Genomic DNA, 22,602 nt, shown 5'->3' with positions numbered 1-22,602 from the left:
GTGTCTCAAATCTAACTCCAGAGTCTAATAGAACTACATAAACCATCCCGCCCACCAGGCAACCACCTCCTATCTTTCTCACTAGCACGCCATTGGAATTCTCTTCCACTTCCCATCTGTACCACAAACAGACTCTGTCTTCAAAACCCTACTTCACTCGCACCTAACTTCACAATGGGAATGCTCTGGCTCCCATCCTTCATAATTTCCTTGTCCGTAATTGCTCTTCAGTAGACACCATATCTGTAAATAGCCTCCTACGGTCTAATAACTTGTAATAATAACAGTAGGAATTATGATGTTTGCATAGGAACTGTAATGAAGTTAATTCAGTATAGTAACTAGGATCTCCTAATGCCAGTCTATTGGCAACTTGTGACTTTGTTTTTAAATTCCCTCTTAATTGTGTAATTTTTTATTTTGTATTCTTGTGACTTCTTGCATTTATATTGTATATTTGTATTTTTGTATTCTTGTATTCCTGTATTTTCTGGAGCTTTTCTCCCCAGGACTCCATTGAAAATGGGTTCAACAAGTCCCAACTGGACTATCCTGGCAAACAAACTGCAAATAAATAAATAAATTGAAAATGGGCTCCTCATGCCCTAATGGACCACCCTGGTAAACAAACTGCAAATAAAATAAATATAAGCTATAAGTCATTGTAGACTTTGCAAGGGGCAGTGCAGCTTCTGTGGGGTTTGGTTCATTCAGAATCTTCTTGAAATACTCCATCTGCCTTTTTGTTCTCTGGACCAGTTAGCATATTGTTGCTGGCATGCCTTAACAGTGTCTTACAACTATCTTTAGTTTTCCTTCATTGCCTTGCAACTCGATGGAGCTTCTTTGTGCCATTTTCGGCACACTTTCCATAAACTAGTAGAGTTTCTAATGCCTTGTTCTTCTCCATTGTGACTGCTCTTTTAACCTCTTTGTTTGGCAGCCAGTATTCCTTATTAGCATGGTCCATCTTTTCTGTCTCCCATTCCTTTCTTTTGATAATGTCTAAGGTTTGTGCATTCCACCACCAGCTTTCTTTATCTGTCTTATTTCCATACCTTACTCTGCCATGTATCTGTTCTGTAGTATTCACACGTGTTGTTTTGAGGCGCTGCCATTCTTTATTGGCTCCATCTATTTCCCTTTCTTCCTGAGGTGCTAGATCCCTGAGTATTTCCTTGATCACCTGTGTTTTCACTCCATTGAACTTCCAGCTTTTCAGCATAGACTTGATTTTTATCCCAGTGCCCTTTCCTTACTCGGATGAAGTCTACTTGAGTTGTATGCTAGTCACTCTTGTATGTGATCTTGTGACTGTCTTTTGGTGTACTATGTGTTTGCTACCATTAAGCCATTTGTCAGACAGAAATCTAGAATGGCTACTCCTTTATCCCTGTTGTCCCATGTATGTGGACTCAGGTAGTCCTCATATTCTGTTCTATCAGTGTGTCCCAATATGAGCCTTCCAGTTCCTCATTATTGGCACCAACTCTTCTTGTCCTGCTTTATTTAGGAGATTTTTCAGTTTTGCCCATATTTTCTCTTTTCTTACTATCACAGTCTTACAGTGGAGCATAGACAGAGATTATAAGGACTGCCCTGATTGCCACGAGTCAGTCACTTATGTCAGCTAACATTCTATGGGTCCGCTTATATCAGCTAACATTCTGTCCGTCAAGTTATATCAACAGAATATTTAGTCAAAGAAAAAAAAAACAAAACAAAGCAAGTGTATTTGCAGGGAGTAAGCTGCCCTGCACCTCATTGCGGAGTCAGTGCCCCCACAGCCCCTGCTACTTAAATATACTAACAACAAGAATGCATAGCAGTGAAGGGGTGAATAACGAACTTCCTTAACCGTGCTACTAGGCGATCTCACTTAGTGGTGCTGTCACTAAAGTGATGAAATGGGCATCGGCCAAGCATATCAACCATTCCTGTTTTGATCACTGAAACAGAATGACACCCCCCTCCACACCGTTGAATCATATATTTAGACAAGTGCATACTGAAAGGAACAGTATATTCTATTATGGGTCAGATGATGGAGGAGTAAAGAGGGATGATAATGTCCTTGGCCTGAAAGGATATGTCCTTGGTAATCAGTCTAGTACTTAGGTCCTTAATGTCAGTTTTCAAAAGGATTCCACCTACAGTGGATGTAAAAAGTGTACACACCCCTGTTAAAATGCCAGGTTTTTGTGATATAAAAAAAAAATGAGACCACAATAAATCCTTTCAAAACTTTTCCAACCTTTAATGTGACCTATAACCTGTAAAATTTAATTGAGAAACAAACAAATCTGTTGGAGGGAAAAATATATATATAAAAAAAAACGTACAATATGCTGGCATAAGTGTACACACCCTTAAACTAATACTTCGTTGAAGCACCTTTTGAAAAATATATATATATAAAAAAAAATGTACAATATGCTGGCATAAGTGTACATACCCTTAAACTAATACTTCGTTGAAGCACCTTTTGATTTAATTACAGCATTCAGTCTTCTTGGGTACGCACCTGCCATCAGTTAAAGAGACTCTGATTAACCCCAAATAAAGTTAAGCTACCCTTATAGGATTTTCCTGACATTTACTCAGTTGCCATCTACAGCAAAAGCCATGGTTCACAGAGAGCTTACAAAGCATCAAAGGGATCTCATTGTTGAAAGGTATCAGTCAGGAGAAGGGTACAAAAATTTAGCATTGGATATACCATGGAACACAGTGAAAAGACAGTCAGCAAAAAGTGGAGAAAATATGGGACAACAGTGATGTTGAAAAGAACTGGACGTCCTTCCAAAACTGATGAAAAGACCAGACAAAAGCTGGCCAGGGAGGCTGCCAAGAGTCCTACAGCAACACTGAAGAAGCTGCAGGAATTTCTGGCAAGTACTGGTTGTGTACTGCATGTGACAGTAATCTTCCCATATTCTCCATATCTTTGGACTATGGGGTAGGGTTGCAAGACAGAAGCCTTTTCTTACAAAGAAAGACATCCCGGCCCGGCTATAATTTGCAAAACAATGCATCAAGTCTCCCAAAAGCATGTGGGAAAATGTGTTATTGAGACCAAGGTTGAACTTTTTGGCCACAATTCCAAAAGGTACTTTTGGTGCAAAAACCATTCGCATCACCAAAAGAACACAATCCCCACGGTGAGTCGTGGTGGTGGCAGTATCATGCTTTGGGGTTGCTTTTCTTCAGCTGGAACTGGGCTTTAGCCAAGGTGGAGGGAATTATGAACAGTTCCAAATACCAGTCAGTTCTGGCCCAAAACCTTCAGGCGTCTGTTAGAAAGCTGAAGATGAAGAGGAATTTCACCTTTCAACATGACAATGACCCCAAGGATATATCCAAATCCACAAAAGAATGGCTTTACCGGAAGAAAATTAAAGTTTTGGAATGGCCCAGCCAGAGCCCAGGCATAAATCCAATAGAAAATCTGTGGGGTGACCTGAAGAGGGCTGTGCACAAGAGATGTCCTCGCAATCTGACAGATTTGGAACGCTTTTGCAAGCAAGAGTGGGCAAATATTGCCAAGTCAAGATGTGCCATGTTGATAGACTCCTATCCAGGAAGACTGAATGCTGTAATTTAAATCAAAAGGTGCTTCAACAAAGTATTAGTTTAAGGGTGTACACACTTATGCAACCAGAGTATTGTACGTTTTTTATTTTTTATATTTTCCCCCTAACATATTTGTTTTTCAATTGAATTGTACAGGTTATAGGTCACATTAAATGTGGGAAAGGTTTTGAAATGATTTATTGTGGTTTTATTTTTATAGATATCACAAAACCTGGCATTTTAACAGGAGTGTGTACACTTTTTATATCCACTGTATGTGGTAGGTGCATGAGTACCCATGTTTGTTAAAGGACACCCTGCTACATCTCTTGGCGTTTACCTTAAGGCCATGGCCCAGGCACCACCACTTTGTACAATTTTATGTTCTCCTAAAGAAACTGGAAGTCTGCTGGATAGTTCAAGATAGCTTATAATTTGCAGTCCTTTGTAAACTTGGTCAACCACTGGCACTTGATATTGACCTTGCCATTAGAGAAGTAAATATCCAAGAGAAGTATCCCCAGGACCTATACCTGAGGGACACAACTAGTACTTCGCTCTTTTTGATAATGTGCCCCACTGCATTAATAGTTCGGGTTCTGTGAGTAAGCCAATTTGCTATCCTTTAGTTGTATTTTGTTTAAACATCTTTATTAAATTATCACTTAATGTAGTTTTCTTTTCTATTAATTTATGTGAACCTGTATCTTAACATGTTTCCATTTACATACGTTATACAGCACACACTTTCTTTGAACAATTTGTGCAATGTTGGACTGACTGATCTAATTCCTGCCTTCCCTTTCACTATTCCTCCTGAAAATTGTTCTGCATGTATTGTTCCCACAAATTCCATTTATTCTATGTAAGTCGCTCCTTCCTTTTTCTAAATATCTTTTACAGTATTTAAAACTTAAAATACATTTGGTTTACATTTTTATTTCCATTTTGTGTTTTTTTGGCAGCCACCAGAATTGAACTTAACAAGGCATTACTATGTCTAGGCAGTTCAGATCTAGTATCCCAGCTCTTAAGAATAATTTTCTTTAGTTACAGCCATTTGCTCCTTTACTGTGTAGGGAATTTTTAAAAACTGCCAACTTGTTACAGTCCTAAAAAATGTGTACAGTTACCTCTTTTTTTTTTTTTCCTGTAATACCTCCAACATTTTATGTCTACCCGAGGAAAAATTCTGTCTGCTTGGGGTATTAAAAGACCTATGCAAATAGTTTGATTAGCTTGTCAATATTACCAGAATGTGAGTTATCATCAAAGGCCTTGGCCAGGTCACGGTAAGTAGTTTGGTAATGGGAAATGGGTTCAGTGTATAGGGACTTCTTCAAAAAAGTACAAATTTATAAGACAAGATGAAGGTTTAACAAATCAAACTGATTTGGATTAAGAGACTGTAGACTTCTGTTGTGCTTTTCAATAAGTTCCATAATAACTCACACTTTTGTTTTACAGATAAAGCTGCTGGGGCTTAGAATAACATCAGTAATGCACAATATTGTATTCATAAAATAGGAGAAGGTATGCTAAGAATCAAGACGACACCGGAATGGAGAAAGGAGATTCTGCTAGTAGAGATGACTGTAATTAGGGGTACACACAGAGAATGGGAAAGAGGAGGGGGCTGGAATTTTCTGGAGGAAGCTGGCAAAACAACTAAGGTACTGGAATCAAATAATTAGAAAGGAAAAAAAGTAATCGAGACTAAAAGAAAGGAGTGGGGGAATCCTAAATGAAAGAATTGAAATTGGTCGAGTTTTTAATCAAATCTAGAACAGAAGCTGCTGTCACAAAAAAAAAAAAAAAAAAAAAAAAGGACTGTTTAGTAGGCCATGTAAAGTATTACATGATACCTATAGGAATCAATTAGAGGAGGTCAGAAAAGACTGGTAAGAGAGATTAGATGAGCAATGCACAAAGAAACAACGGGAGGACGTGTGGCTCCCAAATGTGCAACTAAATCGAGAATAGGATTTTTGCCTGGAAGTGTTTACAGACCTACTTTATACCCCAAGCAAACTCCAAAGAATTTTTCCTCAGATAGATGGCAAATGTTGGAGGTGTAATGGGGAAGAAAGAGGTACCTGGGGTTAAACTGTTTAAGGAGTGTCTGCAAAGGCATGTTTCACTATTAATTTAGCAACCAGGTATAATTGCTGGTACGATAGAAGTATTTTTGTCTTCATTAGCAATTTCAGTAAATTACCTTTAGAGTATTTTTTGTTAGTTTTGTACAGTAGCAACAAGAGGATTTATAATTATCTTTGGCTTTAGGGGCCAGCCAAAGTTCATGGTCTTTTTTCAGTAGACCTGGTAGTGTTATTCAGTGGGTTTTTTTTGTAATGCATTTGATATTATTAGAAAGAGGGGGTTTTGTATCTACTGAACAACTTGTGTCATTCTTATTTTGCTGTATAGTTCAACTCCTTTTCATTTTCGGTCATCAGAGTGGTATGTGTGTATTCCACCATCTGATTCATCCTACCTAATCAGTTATTCATTATTTGGTTCAAACTGTTGCTTTTTGGTATGTATACAGATTCTCCTGGAGACAAAAAGGTGAACTGATATCTTCATTGTTCTAACAACTGGCACAGTTTGTTATAGTCTACGGAAGTCAATGAAGCAGAATTAACTGTCTTGTTATATCATTGAACTAGAATGCTATTACTCATGCTTTTGTATAATGAAGACTTATGCTTTCTTGGACGTGCCACAGCTACTTATGTGTTGTACCCAAGAATATTTGTTCTTTACTGTAGCACTGTGGCCAGGGGCCAAGTGTATTTATTGGAAAGACAGTCTCATTGTTTTACTAAAAGGAGACGTATAACATCCTTAATGTCCACCTTTTACTAAAAAAAAATGAACTGCATGAAAATAGAGTACCTGACTTTGGCATTCATGAAAAATGTTCTTTGTGATTTCCAGTCAAAGGTCATTGTGACTGGTTTTTAGATTGCAGGCTCAGTGTTGTAACAAAACAAAAGTTGCGTTTGTAGCAATCAGCTGTACCTAATATATGTCAGAAAGCCGAAAAATGCAAATACTAAAGACATCTATGAAGTCCAACAGTCATTACTTAATCTAAGTTTATTCAAATTAAAACAAAATCTGTGCCATTTTCCATAAGCCCTCAGCACTGCCTACTTTGCCTGGTATTTGTGAAAATAGATGCTCTCAGATATTGGTTTTCTTGTTACAGTTTATGTGGTGATGGAAAAATCTGAATTTTCTTTCTAGTACCATATCTGTGACTTCAAGATGTTCATCTCTGACTTTCTTGGGACATGCCACAGCCATATCAGAAATTTTGAAAACTCATCTGCATTTGAGAAAGTGTCGGTGGTAGAGGTGACCCACCCCCTGTATTAGAACAGTTTGTAAGAAAAGCACTGCAAAAATGATGGCACAGAATTTACTGACATGAAATAATCTGTGGCTGCCCTTAGTGGTTGATCTGTGGCTCACGGGACTTCCTAACAAGTGTTAAATGAACAGCATTTCACAGAGGCAAAGGTTGAATTAATATACGTCTGGGAAAGCTGGCCCAGTGGGAGCTACACCAGTGGAAGAAGACAAATGTTTCACTGTGGTAGAAACTTAGATTGAGTTTTCTGTTAAGCAAAAGACTTAGCTGGCTGAAAAACTAGAGTTTCAAATATATCTGTTGCATCACAAAGAGCTCTGCATATTTTGGTTGCCAGACAAAATAGAGAATTCTCTTGTGATAGCTAAACTCACTAAACTAGGTATAAATCCATACGTCACAAGATGGGTTGCCAACTGGCTCACTGACAGAACCCACACACTGTAAAAGTTGCAGACTCCAAATCTGACGTCAGACCAGTGACAAGTGGAGTACCACAGGGTTCAGTCCTGGGGCCTCTCCTGTTTAGTATCTGCTTCTCTGAAGTACAGGCTAACACAGAAAGCCTCTGGCTAACGAAGTTCGCAGATGACTGCAAGCTAGGAGCCATAGTTGAGTCCCCAAATGATGTGGACATCCTACAGAAGGGCCTCACTGAGACAGATGCCTGGTGTCAGAGGCATGGCCTCAAGCTCCTTGCCAAAAAGTGCATTGTCATCCCCTTTGGTAAAAACTCTGTACCCATGAGCTACCACATAAACAGCAGTCTATTTAATGCCGAATATGTGATAAACTATCCAAAGCCAAAAACACAGCCTCAGTGGGACCGGACGGTGTCCCAGGCTGTGTCTTACAAGAGCTCCAAAATGAACTAACCTCTCACATAAACACACTGTTCAAACTCAGCCTCTCTACAGGCTACATACACACATAGTGGCGCACAGCAACAGTTATCCCACTGCAGAAAGATGGCGCCACGACGAACCCCGGGAACTATCACCCTATAAGCCTGACTAGCCTGGTCTGCAAAGCTATGGAGCGCATCATCATGAAACTCATTAACAGAGACATTGGGAACTTCCAAACTTTGGACCCCACCCAGTTTGGCTTTAAGGTCAGATCATGCCTCCTAAATCTGGTGGACTTCTTTGAGGCAGTTACCATGGCATTAGATGAGGGTAAGGAGGTCCACACAGCCTACCTAGACCTCGCAAAAGCTTTCAACACCATTCTCCATTTTGGTGTTATAGACAAACTCGCCAACCTGAACATTAACCTCTACATCACAAGATGAGTTGCAAATTGGCTCACGGACAGAACCCACATGGTGAGAGTTGCAGACTCTAAGTCTGACTCTAAACCGGTTACAAGTGGCGTAACCCAGGGCTCAGTCCTAGGACCCCTCCTGTTCGGTATATACTTCTCAGAGGTACAGGCAAGCACAGGAGGACTTTGGCTGACCAAGTTCACAGACTACTGCAAACTAGGGGCCATAATTGGTTCTCCGGCTGATACAGACACCCTCCAGAAGGGTCTCACTGAGATGGATACCTGGTGTCAAAATCATGACCTCCAGCTGAATGCCAAAAAGTGCATAGTCATCCCCTTTGGAAAAAAACAAAGTACCCGCAAACTACCACATAGGTGGTAGTCCCCTAAATACAGAAAAAGTAATAAGGGATCTGGGGACCCAAGTAGATAGCAATCTCTCCTTTGATAATTATATTGCCAAGGTGGTTAGAAAATTCTTCTACGTGGCCCACCTAATCTCAAAAGGGTTCTCATCCAGAACAAAGGAGGTTATTGTGCCTCTCTACTCATCACTTATTAGACCCATTATAGAATACATTGCCCCTTTTGGGATGTACCTTACAAGACACCTGCAACAGCTGGAAAGACCACAAAAGTACCTCACCAAGAGGATTACTGGCCTCAAACAGATGACCTATGCATCCCGACTAAAGAAACTCCAGCTGTACTCTGTTGCATACCGCTTACTCAAGAGGTGATCTCTGCTTGACATACAAGGCCATGTCCAACCCAGAATTGATGGATATGCTCCAACTAAAAAAAAAAACAAATCCCTGAGAGCCACACGCTCTAGGGATATAAACCTTACCACAACAATAAATAGGACATGCTGGAGGGATATATTCCTGACCCAGAGACTCCCCATTCTTTGGAGCAAGATTCCAGTATACATCAAGCAGAGCCCCTCACTAGCACTCTTCAAGAGAAACCTTGACAGTTGGATGGGAAACAGAAAATTCACTCCGGGGATCACTGCAGTGGCTCTGCTGGACAGAGGCGCAGGGAACTAATGGCTGTGCTGGTCAGAGGCACAGGGAACTAATCTAAGGGGGTGGCGAAAGCCAACACACCCTGGCTAGGCTTATAAATGCCCTTCGGCAGATAGCCTAGTATTTAACTATGAACCTAAGAAACCTTGGGACCCAGGTGGACAGTAGTCTCTCCTTTGATAATCACATCACCACAGTAGTCAGGAAATCCTTCAATGTGGCACACTTCATCACAAAAGGGTTCTCATCCAGGAAAAAAGAGGTCATAGTTCCCCTCTGCTCGGCACTCATTAGACCCATTATAGAGTACAATGCCCCTTTTGGAATGTACCTCACAAGACATCTGCAGCAGCTGGAAAGGCCACAGAAGTACTTCACAAAGAGGATTACTAGCCTCAAACAGATGCCCTACACTGACTGACTGTCTCAAAAAACTCCAGCTTTACTCTGTAGCATATCGCCTACTCCAAGGAGATCTCTGCCTAACATATAAAGCTACGTTAAACCCAGAGCTGTTTGACATGCTACACCTAAAGAAATCCCAATCCCTCCGAGCTACACACTCTAGGGACCTAAACCTTGTCACCGCAATAAACAGGACATGCTGGAGGGATAGATTCCTGTCCCAGAGACTTCCTATATTCTGGAACAAGCTACAAATCTATGTTAAGCAAAGTTCCACATTAGCACTCTTCAAGAAAAATCTTGATGAGTGGATGGGAAATAGGAAATACACCCCGGGGATCACTTCTGTGGCTCTGCTCGACAGGGGCACAGGAAGTTAACTTTCGTGGGTGGTGTAAGCCAGGGAACCTTGTTGGCTAGGCTTACTTGGGCCCTTGGGCCGATAGCCTAGTACCTACCTATAAACCTACGAACTTTATTGAATGCTTGAGTAAGCTGAATCTTAAAACACCTTGAAGAAGGTATGGTATGAGAAAAAAAATGCAGAGCTTTATCTCGCCACATAAACTGTAACAAGAAAACCAATATCTGAGAACATCTATTTTCATAAATAGCAGACAAAGAAGGCAGTGCTGAGGGCTCATGGAAAATGGCACAGATTTTGTTTTAATTTGAATAAAATTAGATTTAATAATGACTGTTGGGCTTAAGCCTCTGTGGCCGAAAGCTTTTTCTTCATAAAGCTAAACAGCAGAAAGCACATACTGTAATTAAAGATGTTAAGTTGTCTATCTCGCCTTCGTTCTTTTTGGTTGGGATCGGAGCCGATCCTCGGCTCCGACTCGGCCATCTTCTACAGCTCGAGAGCTGTTTACTGGCTCGAGGCTACCCCTTATCCCATGATGCCTAGCGCTAGCTACCCAGATCTCATTTGCTGCTTCAGCTGCGAGGTGTCGTTTTTCTGGCTCAGGCTCGTATAAAGTTTCTTTATAGAACTTTTTTACTAGAAATAGTCTTTTTCCTAGGGGTTATTGTTAACTTTTAATCATATATTTGTTGTGTTAGCTAAGTGTGTATTTGTAGCTTCCTTCCCTCCCTTTTAGAACTTGTTTAATTTAGAGAGTTCTCCCCCTCCTTATCCTTTCTTGTGAGGTTAGCCATTTAGGTTAGAGGCTTTCCTTATAGGCTAGCCATTTGAGTTACAGGCTTTCCTATCAAAAATAAATAAATAAATAACTTTAGCTTTAGTCTGTAGTATACTGTGTTTTTCTGTAGACTGTATTTTGATTTGTTAGCTATTGTTGTATTTTTTGTTACAAGATGTCAAAAGAATCCAAGGTGTCTGGGTTCAAGAAGTGTGACTCATGCTGTCAGAAAATGTCTGTGACAGATGGGCACATTTCTTGCGTCTATTGTTTAGGCGCTGTGCACCTGCAGGACTCTTGTTCTCTCTGCCATGCATTTAGTCCAAGAGTTCTGCAGGAACATAAGAATAAGCTTATTCTTAGGGGTCTTTTAAAGCCCCAGGATTCACTGGCCAAGATAGCCTGTGAAATCCCCTAAATCTACCAAATCATCTGCTCCAAGTTCGGAGCCGTCTTTGGTTCAGACTCTACCTGCTCCTTCGGTTCCAGCCGGAACCGATAAGACTATCTCCCCGTTGGCTCCATCAGAAACTTCGGAGCCTTCACGGAGCCACAAGAGGCTGAGGTCCCCTTCTCCTGGAATCGATACATTCGGCTCCTCGGTCTCCCCTGCTTCAGAGCGAGCGCAGTCACAGATCTTCTCACTCCTCTCGATCGTCTAGGCTCTCAGATCATGACGTGGAGAGAGTGGTCAGTAGGTTGCTAAAGTCGCAGGCAATTGCCAAGATGTTGTCCAGCCCTCCTCAACAGGTGTCTGCTCCGTCCACTTCTATTGATGTTCCTCCTCCAACTCCATTGAGCTCGGAGTTCGAGTAGTGGAACCATCGGCTCTGATAACTCTATCTCCTTCCGTTCCATCGTCGGCTCTGATTCCCTCGATGGTGCCGTCCGAGGGATCTGGGCGCCAGGGCTCCCTCGTCAGCTCCGAGGGGGCGAGTGGCATCGGACCCTTGTCCGACCCCATTCTCCCTCTCAGGGCTTCAGCACAGGTGAGCTCAGCTCCTACATTGGCCTCGGAGCCGTCTCCCTCGGTGCGGAGAAGGATTCTGATTTCCTCGGAACCGGAGCCTTCTCTACATCATGGCAGGGACGCCTTCGATGTCATGAGGAGTGTGCTGGCCACTGTCAGCTCCACTATCGGCCCCATCGGCTCCGTCCCCTGTAGTGCCTGTGCCAACCTCTGCTCCTCCAGACCCCAAGCGTGGGAACTGGCACTCCAGAGCACCCCATTAGGTGTTTCCTCTTCTTCCGAGGCCTCCCCTGATCATTCAGAGGAGCCCCCGCGTAAGAAGTGCAAGAGGAAGCACATTGACTGCCCTAAGTCTGTCACTTCTGATACAGACTTAGGTGATTCAGAAGGGTCCCCGAGATCCCCCTATGAAGATGTTTCTTTTTCGGACATCCTAGAAATGTTTAAGCAGAGGGGGAACTGGAATCCCCTAGCCTCTACCGAGGATGAGTCTGTATTTCTGGATGCGTTCGGTTCCCGAACTTCCACCTCCTGGGTTTCTCCGCCTTTCGATCCACTTATGTTAGTGGTGGCTCGAAAGGCTTGGTCAACCCCGGATACAGTGGAACCAACTCCGAGGAGACCTGGCAAGTTCATCACAGCACCCCATGATAAGCAGTTCCTTACCAAAGGTGTTCTTGTTGATGCCATGGTGGTAGCAGCAGCCACCAAAAAAGATTTAGCAGAATCCTTTTCATCTGTCCATCCACCTAACAGGAAGTCTAGGACCTTGGACAGATAAGGGAAGTGAATGTTTGCTTCAGCAACCTTTTCTATGAGGTCACTGAACTACTTATGCCATTTTACCTGGCTTCAGAGGCATCTCCTTAAAGAGCTCGGGGCTCGAGCTGAGGGGGCTCGAGCTAAAGTGGCTTCCCAGTTGGCAACCCTTAATTCTGTAGTCAACTCCTCCATGCGGCTCATTTCCTATGCAGCCGATGGTGTGAGTAGAGCCGCAGGTACGGGCGTGGCCCTTTGGAGACATGCATGGATGCAGCTGTGTAATTTTGCGGAACCCTTTAGAGCGTCATTCACCAACACTCCCTTTGATTCATTTCTTTTTGGACCACAGGTGAAAGACACTTTGACTAGGTGTGAGCAAGAAGGCAAGACTCTCTCTGCCGTGGGAGTCTTGTTTTTCCACTCCTTCCAGACCATACCCCAAGGGTCAGAAGAGTGGTAAAATGTAGTTCCGAAAATCCCAGGGAGCCTCGCCTGACACACATAGCGATTTTTTTCCTCCAGGGGCAGAGGGGGAAACAACAACAACAGACGCTGCCCTTGTGGCAGAGGGGGTCCGCAGAACCAGGGCAACAGAGAATCCTTCTCTGAGAAGCCCTTTCAGCATCCCTGAAGGGTTGCCCAGCTGCCCGCCTCTGGAGGCAGTCGGGGGAATACCTTCACTGTACCCAAAAGCCTGGCAAAATTTAACGCAAGACAAATTGGTACGGTCAGTTATATCCGGAGGTTGCAAAATTCCCTTCTCTCAACCCCCCTTACCGTCAAGCAAATCCCTTCCAGATGTTCCACCCAATCTGAGGGACCAAGCAGTCATAGAAGTTTCAAAACTGCTAGAAAAAAAAGAGTCATCCAGGAAGTCCCGGCAGACCAACACGGATCCGAAACTTACTCAAGGTTCTTTTTGGTACCAAAAAAGACAGGGGACTGGAGACCGATTCTGGATCTCAGCAGACTAAACAAATCTATTCAAAGAACAAAGTTTCAGTGGTCACGCTACAGTCCATTCTACCCTTCCTGGGTCAGGACAATTGGATGTGCTCCATAGATCTTCAGGATGCGTACTACCACATCAAAATGGACAGTCGCTCCAGGAGATTCCTTCGCTTCCGGCTGGGAGCCGGTCATTACCAGTTCAGAGCTCTGCCCTTTGGTCTCACCACAGCCCCCAGGGTGTTCACCAAATGTATGGCAGTGGTCACGGCTCACCTGAGATGTCGAGGATTCCAGTTGTTTCCATATCTAGACGACTGGCTTCTCACTGCTACTACCAGGCATCAACTTCTGCAAGCCAGGGACTACACAATCACAATCTGCTCCCAGCTAGGCATTACAATAAACTTTGAAAAATCTGCCTTGTTGCCCTGTCAATCTATCACCTATATAGGAGCAGACTTAGATGCAAGGAACATGTCCGCAAGGCTACCGCCAGAAAGGGTGTCTACAATTCGCCAGCAAGTACAAATTCTAATGCAGAGCAAAAAGATCCAACTCAGGTTCGTCCTTCAAACTCTGGGTTCCATGGCAGCAGCAGGTCTTCTAATCCCACTGGCCCGCTTTCACATGAGGATCCTTCAGTGGCTTCTGTTCACACAGTGGTCTTTCCAACAACAGCCCATGTCTCACAGGATCATGATTACAGAAGCATGCAAAAGGCACCTTTCCTGGTGGATGGTCTCCCCACTAGTGACTCAGGGCAGACCCTGATAGGGTGGGGGGGGGGGGGGCATTATAAGGGCAGGACAGTCCAAGGCACTTGGCAGCCTCACAAGTACCATCTGCATATAAACGTCCTAGAAATGAGAGCCGTGCTCCTAGCGTTGCAAGCTCTTCAGGACTCTCTCCCTTCTGGGACCATTGCAATTCAGATGGACAACATGTCAGTGGCGTGGTACATCAACAAGCAGGGCGGAACCAGGTCCTACCCCATATGTCAAGAAGCACTCAGACTCTGGCAGTGGGCGATTTCCTCCCAACGATTTCTGATTGCAACACACATCCCTGGGAGGTCCAACGTCATAGCGGACAGGCTCAGCAGAGCTATTCTCATGCCTCACGAGTGGTGTCTGAATCGGGTAGTTGCGGATCTGATCTTCCGCAAATGGGGACAGCCTTGCTGTGATCTTTTTGCCACCCCCTTCAACAGTAAATGCAGCAACTACTTCTCCCACTTCTAGGTCACTCTCCCAGAGACGCTCTAGTACACGATTGGCCTCAGGGACTACTTTATGCCTTCCCTCCGTTTCCCCTGATACCGAAACTCATACAGAAAGCAATATCGTTGGGTTGCAAAATGATCCTCATTGCCCCCTACTGGCCTTGACAGATATGGTTTCTGTTCCTGCACCATTACCTTCTCGATCAGCCCTGGAATCTGGATCCGATTCCAGACCTACTGATTCATCAGTCAGATGGGCTGCATCAATCCCTCCAAACACTCCAGCTCACAGCTTGGTTGCTCCACTTCCAACCTTAGCCAGGCTTCCCAGCATTTCCCCGGCCGTGCGTGAGATTATTGTCTCCTCCCACAAGTCGACAACTAGAAAAACTTATGCTAGCAAATGGAAACGTTTTTCTTGTTGGGCAGAGGCTAGGAACATAGATCCCTTATCAGCCCCAGTCCACGAAATTTGGAGTTCCTAGCACAACTTTTTCATTCTGGATCCGCTTCTGCTACAATCAGGGTTCAATTGGCGGCCATTTCTAACTTTCATGTTGGGTTGTCTAATTCAAACAAGTGAGCGGAGCACTACAATCCAGCTGTTTGATGATGAGTAAAGGAGTCTGAAATGGGATAGCTAGTAGGCAAGAAAACAGCGTGTAGCAACATCCAAGACCCCTTTTCCCCCCAGCACCACAGGAAGGAAGAGAGCTTCTGTGTTGATAACTATAAGCACCAGTGGCTCTTCTTAATTCGAGGCTTTAAGAGATTAGTAGTTTTACTGTTTGAAGGTAGGGTGATTTGTAGTTATATTATTTAAGCATACATGTTTAAAAGACTGTAGTCTTCACGTACAGAAACTGATGCTGGCATTTGTTACATATTTGGCTTTTGAATTTGCTGGCAGTCTGTACAATTTTGATTTCTAATTTGGCTACTGATTGCTAACTGTATTTACAAAGCAAGTGAGACTTTTCTTGCAAGTGCCTTTCTCATATGGTCTCCATTTAAAGATCTTATCCTTCCTAGGAATGTATATTTTGTGGCAGAAAAGTTTTACTCTTCCTCCATCTGAACCAGCTGCTAAATCAGAAACATATTTATTGGCCAAGTATGCACACACACAAGGAATTTGACTCTGGTTTCAAGTGACTCTCCAAGTATGAATTACATAAATGACATACATAGAACTAATTAAGAACAAGACAAACGACATACATACAACTGTTAAGAACAAGCCCAAAAAAATTAATTATATATACATATATATATATATATATATATATACATACGTAAATATATATATATATATATATATATATATATATATATATATATATATATACATACATACGTAAATATACAAGTGCAACTCACTGGTACAAGAAATACTGAAATAAACTCTGAAACAAACAAGTATTAACAATACTTCGAGGCTTGGGAAAAAGAATACCCCAGCGTAATAACATGAGTTAACCGTTTATGACCTTGGTGGCCTGTGGGGAAAAAACTGTTCTTGTATCTGCTAGTTTTGATGAGTATTAATCTATAACACTTGGCCAATTGGTAATAGTTAAAAAAAAAAAAAAAAGGTTGGTGATGATTTTCCTTGCCCTTTTCATGACTCTCTAATAGTACAGGTCCTGTAAGGAGAGCAAACTAGCACCAGTGATATTTTTGGCAGACCTGACTATTCGATGTAACCTATTTTTGCCATGATTAGACAGAGAGCCAAACTACACTGTTATGGATGAGCTGAGAACAGACTCAGTGACTGCTGTATAGTACTGAATCAACAGTTCCTGTATGTGGTTGAACTTCCTCAGCTGTCACAAAAAGTACATTTGCTGTTGTGCCTCTTTTATGATGGATCCCACATTGGTCTCCCACTTCAAGTCCCAGGAGATTATAGATCCCAAAACATGAAGGATTCCGCAACTGACACAGCAGTATTAAAAATAGAGGGGGTATAATATTGTAGTACCATTCCTGAAGTCCAATGTCATCTCCACAGTTTTAAGACTGTTCAGTTCCAGATTATTCTGACTACACCAAAGGGCTGCTCAATATATTGTCTGTATGCAAAAATCACCATTCCTGAAGAGTCCAATGATAATTGTATCATTCCCGTATTTAATAAGTTTTAAAGGAAATTTAAAGCATTTGTCTTACTCTTGTGGTGGCTGTCACTTCCACCAGAAGAATATCTGAATTGGAGGCATTGTATATTAATCTTTCTTATATGGCTTTATAAGGATTGTATGTCCTTGTGAACCAGGCCATCTTTTATGCTCAGGGTAGCTTCTGGGACCATTCTGAACCAGGCAACTAATCTGCCTGTTTGCTTTGCAAGTTACTCTAGGAAAATATTTGCTCATTGTATGGATGATTACAGGTGTGTCTGATTTTTGCCTCGACTGAACTAAATTATCAGAATAGATTTCTTACTGTTCTCCAAAAATAAATTTGGCTCCAGACTTTCTTAAGCTTAACGTGGTAAAAAAAGTAAAAACTGTGGCTAAAGGCTGGTCCAGCACAAACAGAAATATAGTGAAACAAAAGAAGGACCGGCTAACAAAGCTGATGAGCATAAAAAATGTACATTTATTTATCGGTAGTAAATAAATAAATGTACGTTTTTTATGTTTATCAGCTTTGTTAGCCAGTCTTCTTTTGTTTAGCTGTTTTTCTTAAGCTTCCTGTTTAGGGTGCTTGGTTGTATCAAGGTCTGTTACCAAAGCACAGTATTTGTGTACCTGTCAAGCCAAGAGCATAATCGGCTACAGCAGTAGCTACCACACTAGTATTTTTTAGAAAATGCATCCCTTGATGATTATTTCTACAATTGCTTAATGGACTTCTTGTTTGAACATCTTTGCAGGACAGTGCAAGGTAGATCCAGTCTCCTAGATCCAGGTCTTCCCCACAGTCGTTAGGGGTATGTCTCCATGAAGAGGACCACAGAGAAGGATAAGCTAGAGATATTGTTCAGGTAGTTGACAAGGCTAGACTTCCTCATCTGAAATACAGACTACACACATTCCTTTCCCCTACTTCTCCCTGGACTGGTTCTGTAAGATCTTTTGCGGTGTCCTGTTTTTGGTTGATATTTAATTGTTGCTGCTGCCCTTCATTAGTGTGAATAAAGTAAGATCTGACAAGGAAGCTTGTATGCAGAGCTTTGCAGGAAAGTGGGAGAGGGCAGTAACCTGGAGAATTTTAGATGCGGAGCTGCCTGAGTCCTGCCAGCTTTGGTCCTAGTAGTTGACAAGGACAGCATTACTTATCCATTTCTTAAAGGTTATGTTTAAAGGCACAAAACTTACTTTTCTTTTTAAACAAAAAAAGTTTACATTCATCTTTACAATCGTTTTTTTCTAAACTGTTAAACATTTTGGCAATTGCATAACCCATGTGCAATTACCTACCTCTACTAATCCATCATAAATAGAGCTGGAACCCAAAGTGACTGCCTGTCCATGAATATTCATGCCGTAAACATGGATTAGTACATTTAGTCTTCTGTGTTCAGAAGCAAGTTTTTAAAATATTTTATTTATAAATGGGTATGAAATGCCCTTTTGTTTTTCTATAAAAAAGTATGTTTGCAAACATTTTTTTTAAATACAAATAGTAGCTTCCTTCCTTTAGATATGGTCTTTTAGTATAGTTAATACATAACTTTTGTTTTATCTTTTTTGTGGATTCATTTTATTGTATAAAAGCTGTCTCTACAGTGGCTAGTTTTTGCTCAACCATAATAAAACCAGGCTACTCTTATTCTTCCCATAAGCACATATTTCAGACAAATTTAAATTCAAAATCAAGTTGCTAAACAATACAGATGTTGAAGTCATATCCTACACAAAAATTGCTTGGACGTATAATAGATGACCTTAAATTTCATCGCCATATTCAAAATAATATAAAAAAAATCACCAATCTAGGAATAGTTTACAGAAGTTTCCAAACAAATTCCATCAAAACCACTTTGGCAACATCATGCCTCTTACTCTTATTTACGGAGCTCCGATTCTTACTAATATTCAGACCTCTCTTAAAACTAAGTTAGAGCACTGTTTTAGTAAAATAGTGAGATTTTCTGGTACCCTACCAAACCCACCACAGTACGACACTTAAGGCACTGACTTGGATGGAACTACAATTCCACTTGACATATATTCAGCTGGCTGCTACTCACAATATAATACGTAAACTACCGTCATGCCCTACTCTCGGTATCCTCCTTCAAGGCTAGCCCCCCCCCCCCCGTCTAATGACAAACCACTTCTGTCCTACAAACCACAGAAATCCATTGAACTTGGTCTGTACTGAGTACTCTACAGTGTAGCCAAAATGTTGAAGTCTGTTCCAGTCTCCATTGGTTCTGTAGCAAAACCAAATTTCCTTAAACTGTCACCGAAAAAATTTTTGTACAGGTCATGCTTCTGTACCTGCTCAACAGTTGGCTAAAGTGATCCTTCCCAAGTAGTAATCTATTTTCCTTCCCTCTCTCTTGCTCATACCTTCTCCGCTAATTTCTGACTGTAAACTGCACAGCATAACTTGCACAAATTGTTTTTTTTTCCTGTTGAATGTATGTGACACTCGTATTGTCTTAGTTTGTATAAGCGTGTATTTTAATCTTCTATTTTTTATTTTTGTGCTTATTCTTGTATATGTTGTTGTTGTGTCTTTTGGCTTTTCCCGGTTAGGGATCGCCACAGCGGAACTCCGGTCCGCTAATGATTGGCAGTAGATTTTTACGTGCCGAATTGCCGGCCCTGATGCACAACCCTTAACGAAGGTATGCCCATTCACGCATGTCTCCACACAGAAGACGCTCTAGCTGAGAATCAAACAGGACAACGTCTTACTGTGAGGCGACAACGCTACCGCAGCACCACCACTGCAATATTCTTGTATATGTATGTTTATTTATTTATTCATTTATTTATTTAACATTTGTTGACTGGGAAAGTCCACCCTATTTTCAGTGGAGGCCCGTGGAGAATGCTGTAGACGCATGTCTTTGGAATGTGGGAGGAAACCGGAGCACCTGGAGGAAACCCATGCGAATGCATGGATGACATGCACACTCCACACAGAAGGCACCCCAGCCAAGAATTGAACCGAAGAAGCTCTTGCCGTGAGGCAACAACGTTAACCACTGCACCACTGTGCCTTTATATAGATATACAAGTCCACAACACCGATCGCTCAGAACACCGACATTTAACTAAAGGTAAGTAACCTGTTGGCCAACCTGACAGACTGAAACAAACACAAGACTGACTCCGAGATTGCAGTACCTTGGAGGTCAGCATCTAAGGTCAGCATGCTGGCCAAACAGTTAGTTACCTTTAGTTACACATCTGTGTTCTGAGTGATTGGTGGTGTGGACTTTTGGTGTTCTCTGCTGGATATTATGAAAGTCAGGTTAAGTGGGATTTCGTTTATATAAAGGGGACCTGTAAAATATATAATTATATGTATGTATATGGGGCTACACTGAATGAACAAAATTCTGTTTCATTGAATTGTACTTACCCGACTCCACTTCTTCGAAACTGCATTAAACCAGATGCATGGACTGCCGAAATCCTTTCCCTGTGAAAGGAGCCACTTGGCCACCATGGTGCGCACTGCCCTTTCTTCAGTCTAGTGTGATCTTGGAGTTGGTATATTTAAGTAGGGGGGTGAAGCCCCCCACTTTGGTGGGTTTATGTTTGGTCCTTTTAGTTCCCCCCCCCGTGGTGGCCAAGTGGTTCCTTTCACAGCGAAAGGATTTCGACAGTCTGTGCTTTCGGTTTAATGCAGTTTCAGAGAAGTGGAGTTGGGTAAGTGCAATTCAGTGAAACATAATTTTATTCATTCAAGATAGACCCATAGATATAGACACACACACACACACACACACACACACACACACACACATACACATATATATAATGTTTGTGTGTGTGTGTGTGTGTATATGTATGTGTATGTATATGTGTGTGTGTGTATATATATATATATATATATATATATATATATATATATATATATATATATATATATGTAATGTGTGTGTGTGTGTCTATGTATTTGTTTATATATTGTAAATGCGTATTTCTCCGTGGACCTCCACTGAAAATAAGTTCCTCAGCCCACTTGGACTTCCCTGGTAAACAAAATGTCAATAAGTAAATAAATATTATGATTGTCTGATGTATTATTTTTAATTTCTCTGTGCTGTACATTGAGATTTATCTATACTTTATATTTTTAAATTCCATACTCTTAATCTGCAATAGCTTTGGATCAGTATGCTTTTTTCTTTGTCACAAGTACTGTTTAAAGGAAATTTTAGACTTTGACTAAACTATTGAAGGGACTTATGAAGGCAGTGGTCTGTTATACAGTGCCAGTGACTTGACAGCGAGTATCTTTACCTGGAAACAGGGAGGGGGAGAGTGTAGCTTATTGCATTGGATTGTGCTTTTTGTGGCATTGTGAAATGGCCACCCAGTGGTGTGCTGCTGATGCATGAATCGTACATTTATTTGGTTATTTATTGACATTTGTTAACTGGGTCAGTCCAGCTGAGCCAGGGTCCCATTTTCAGTGGCGACCTGAGGAGAAAAACTCCCGAAAATTAACAGTTATTGTTACAAAGATATAATCAACAGATAACATGTCTACTAGCAAGTAATAGCATGACATAAGTCTATTAACAGATTAAATTATTTATTAAATTAAATTAAATTATTAAATTGAATCATTATGTATTTTATTAGCATTGTGATGGATGTGCTGTGGTTGGCTAACACATTATACCAGAACTGGATGTCTGGTGTGAGATGTTATCAGGTAGAACTGATGTTGCTGGGAAGGTATGGTGACAATAATCATTTTAGGTTAATGACATTGCTTTAGAGTAATCTCTAGTGCATTTTTTATAGAAAAAAGCATTTGATGGATTTTTTTGCCATATACATTTATTTGCAGAATGGATTCAAATGTCACTGTTTATCAGAATCCCACCAAAGACAACTACTACTTGCTTCTGAGGATCCTCAGCAGTTCATGGACTATTTTTCAATGTAAGTACGTCAATGTTTAAGTGAACTACTTCTGTAGCAGTAGTGCTGCAATGTTTAATATTTTGTTGCAGAGTATAAAACTTTTTGTTGACATACTGGTATGGTTTAAATACTAATCTGTTGTAAAACATTGCTCAGTATACATATTATGAGTGAAGTAAATATGAATTTTTGCATGTTGACGTAGCCTAAAAGCAAGTGCACTGTGCTGTCATATTGTTAGGTAAAAGAAAAAGAATACTGTTGACTATGTTCCGTTTTTTAATTTCTCCAAGTTTTTTGAGTTTCTAACACCATGACCGGAATGGACCCTATTCCTAAGTCAAAGTACGATTAAAGTTTGTGAAATTAGTATTGTTTCAATCTTTGATGTTAGCCGAAAGTGCTCTTTGCAGCACCCATAATGTGCCCAGTAATGACTCTTTCTGCGGTTCATACGTAGTTACATGGATTGGTAACATATCTAAATATGATTGTAAATAATTTTGTATAAGACCTGTTGCTCTTACTGCTGTTAGAACTGTCTGGGTATCTTTCTTCCACATTGCTCTCGTTTCTGCCTGAAGATCCTGGTATTTTATGACATTGTGTGTCTCTGTATGCAAGACACTATAGTCACTGGGTGTGGCAATTTCATTGATCAATGCTACTTTTGTTTTCTTTTCTTGGACTACTATATCCGGTTTTCTAGCATCTATCTTTTAAATAGATGGTAATGGGTTATCCCATGTGATATAAACTTCATCATTTTCTGTGATGATTTGTGGCGCATGTTTCCAGTGTTTTTCAGCCACTTCGATA

At 41.3% G+C, this 22,602-nt stretch overlaps 1 protein-coding gene across 1 annotated transcript in view; it reads left to right on the top strand.

Moving 5' to 3' along the window:
• Positions 1-22,602, top strand: part of KIN (Kin17 DNA and RNA binding protein) — a 416,311-nt gene that overhangs the window by 21,368 nt on the left and 372,341 nt on the right. The window contains exon 2 of the mRNA XM_044088362.1: positions 21,707-21,801. Within this exon, the coding sequence (XP_043944297.1) occupies positions 21,707-21,801 (95 nt within the window). The remainder of the gene's footprint in view (positions 1-21,706; positions 21,802-22,602) is intronic.

The sequence above is a fragment of the Protopterus annectens genome, chromosome 11.part0 (assembly GCF_019279795.1).
Source record: "Protopterus annectens isolate FY-2018-M chromosome 11.part0, PAN1.0, whole genome shotgun sequence".
Lineage (NCBI taxonomy): Eukaryota > Metazoa > Chordata > Ceratodontiformes > Protopteridae > Protopterus > Protopterus annectens.
Note: the sequence above shows the minus strand (reverse complement) of the source record. Positions and strands in the feature narration are given on the sequence as shown.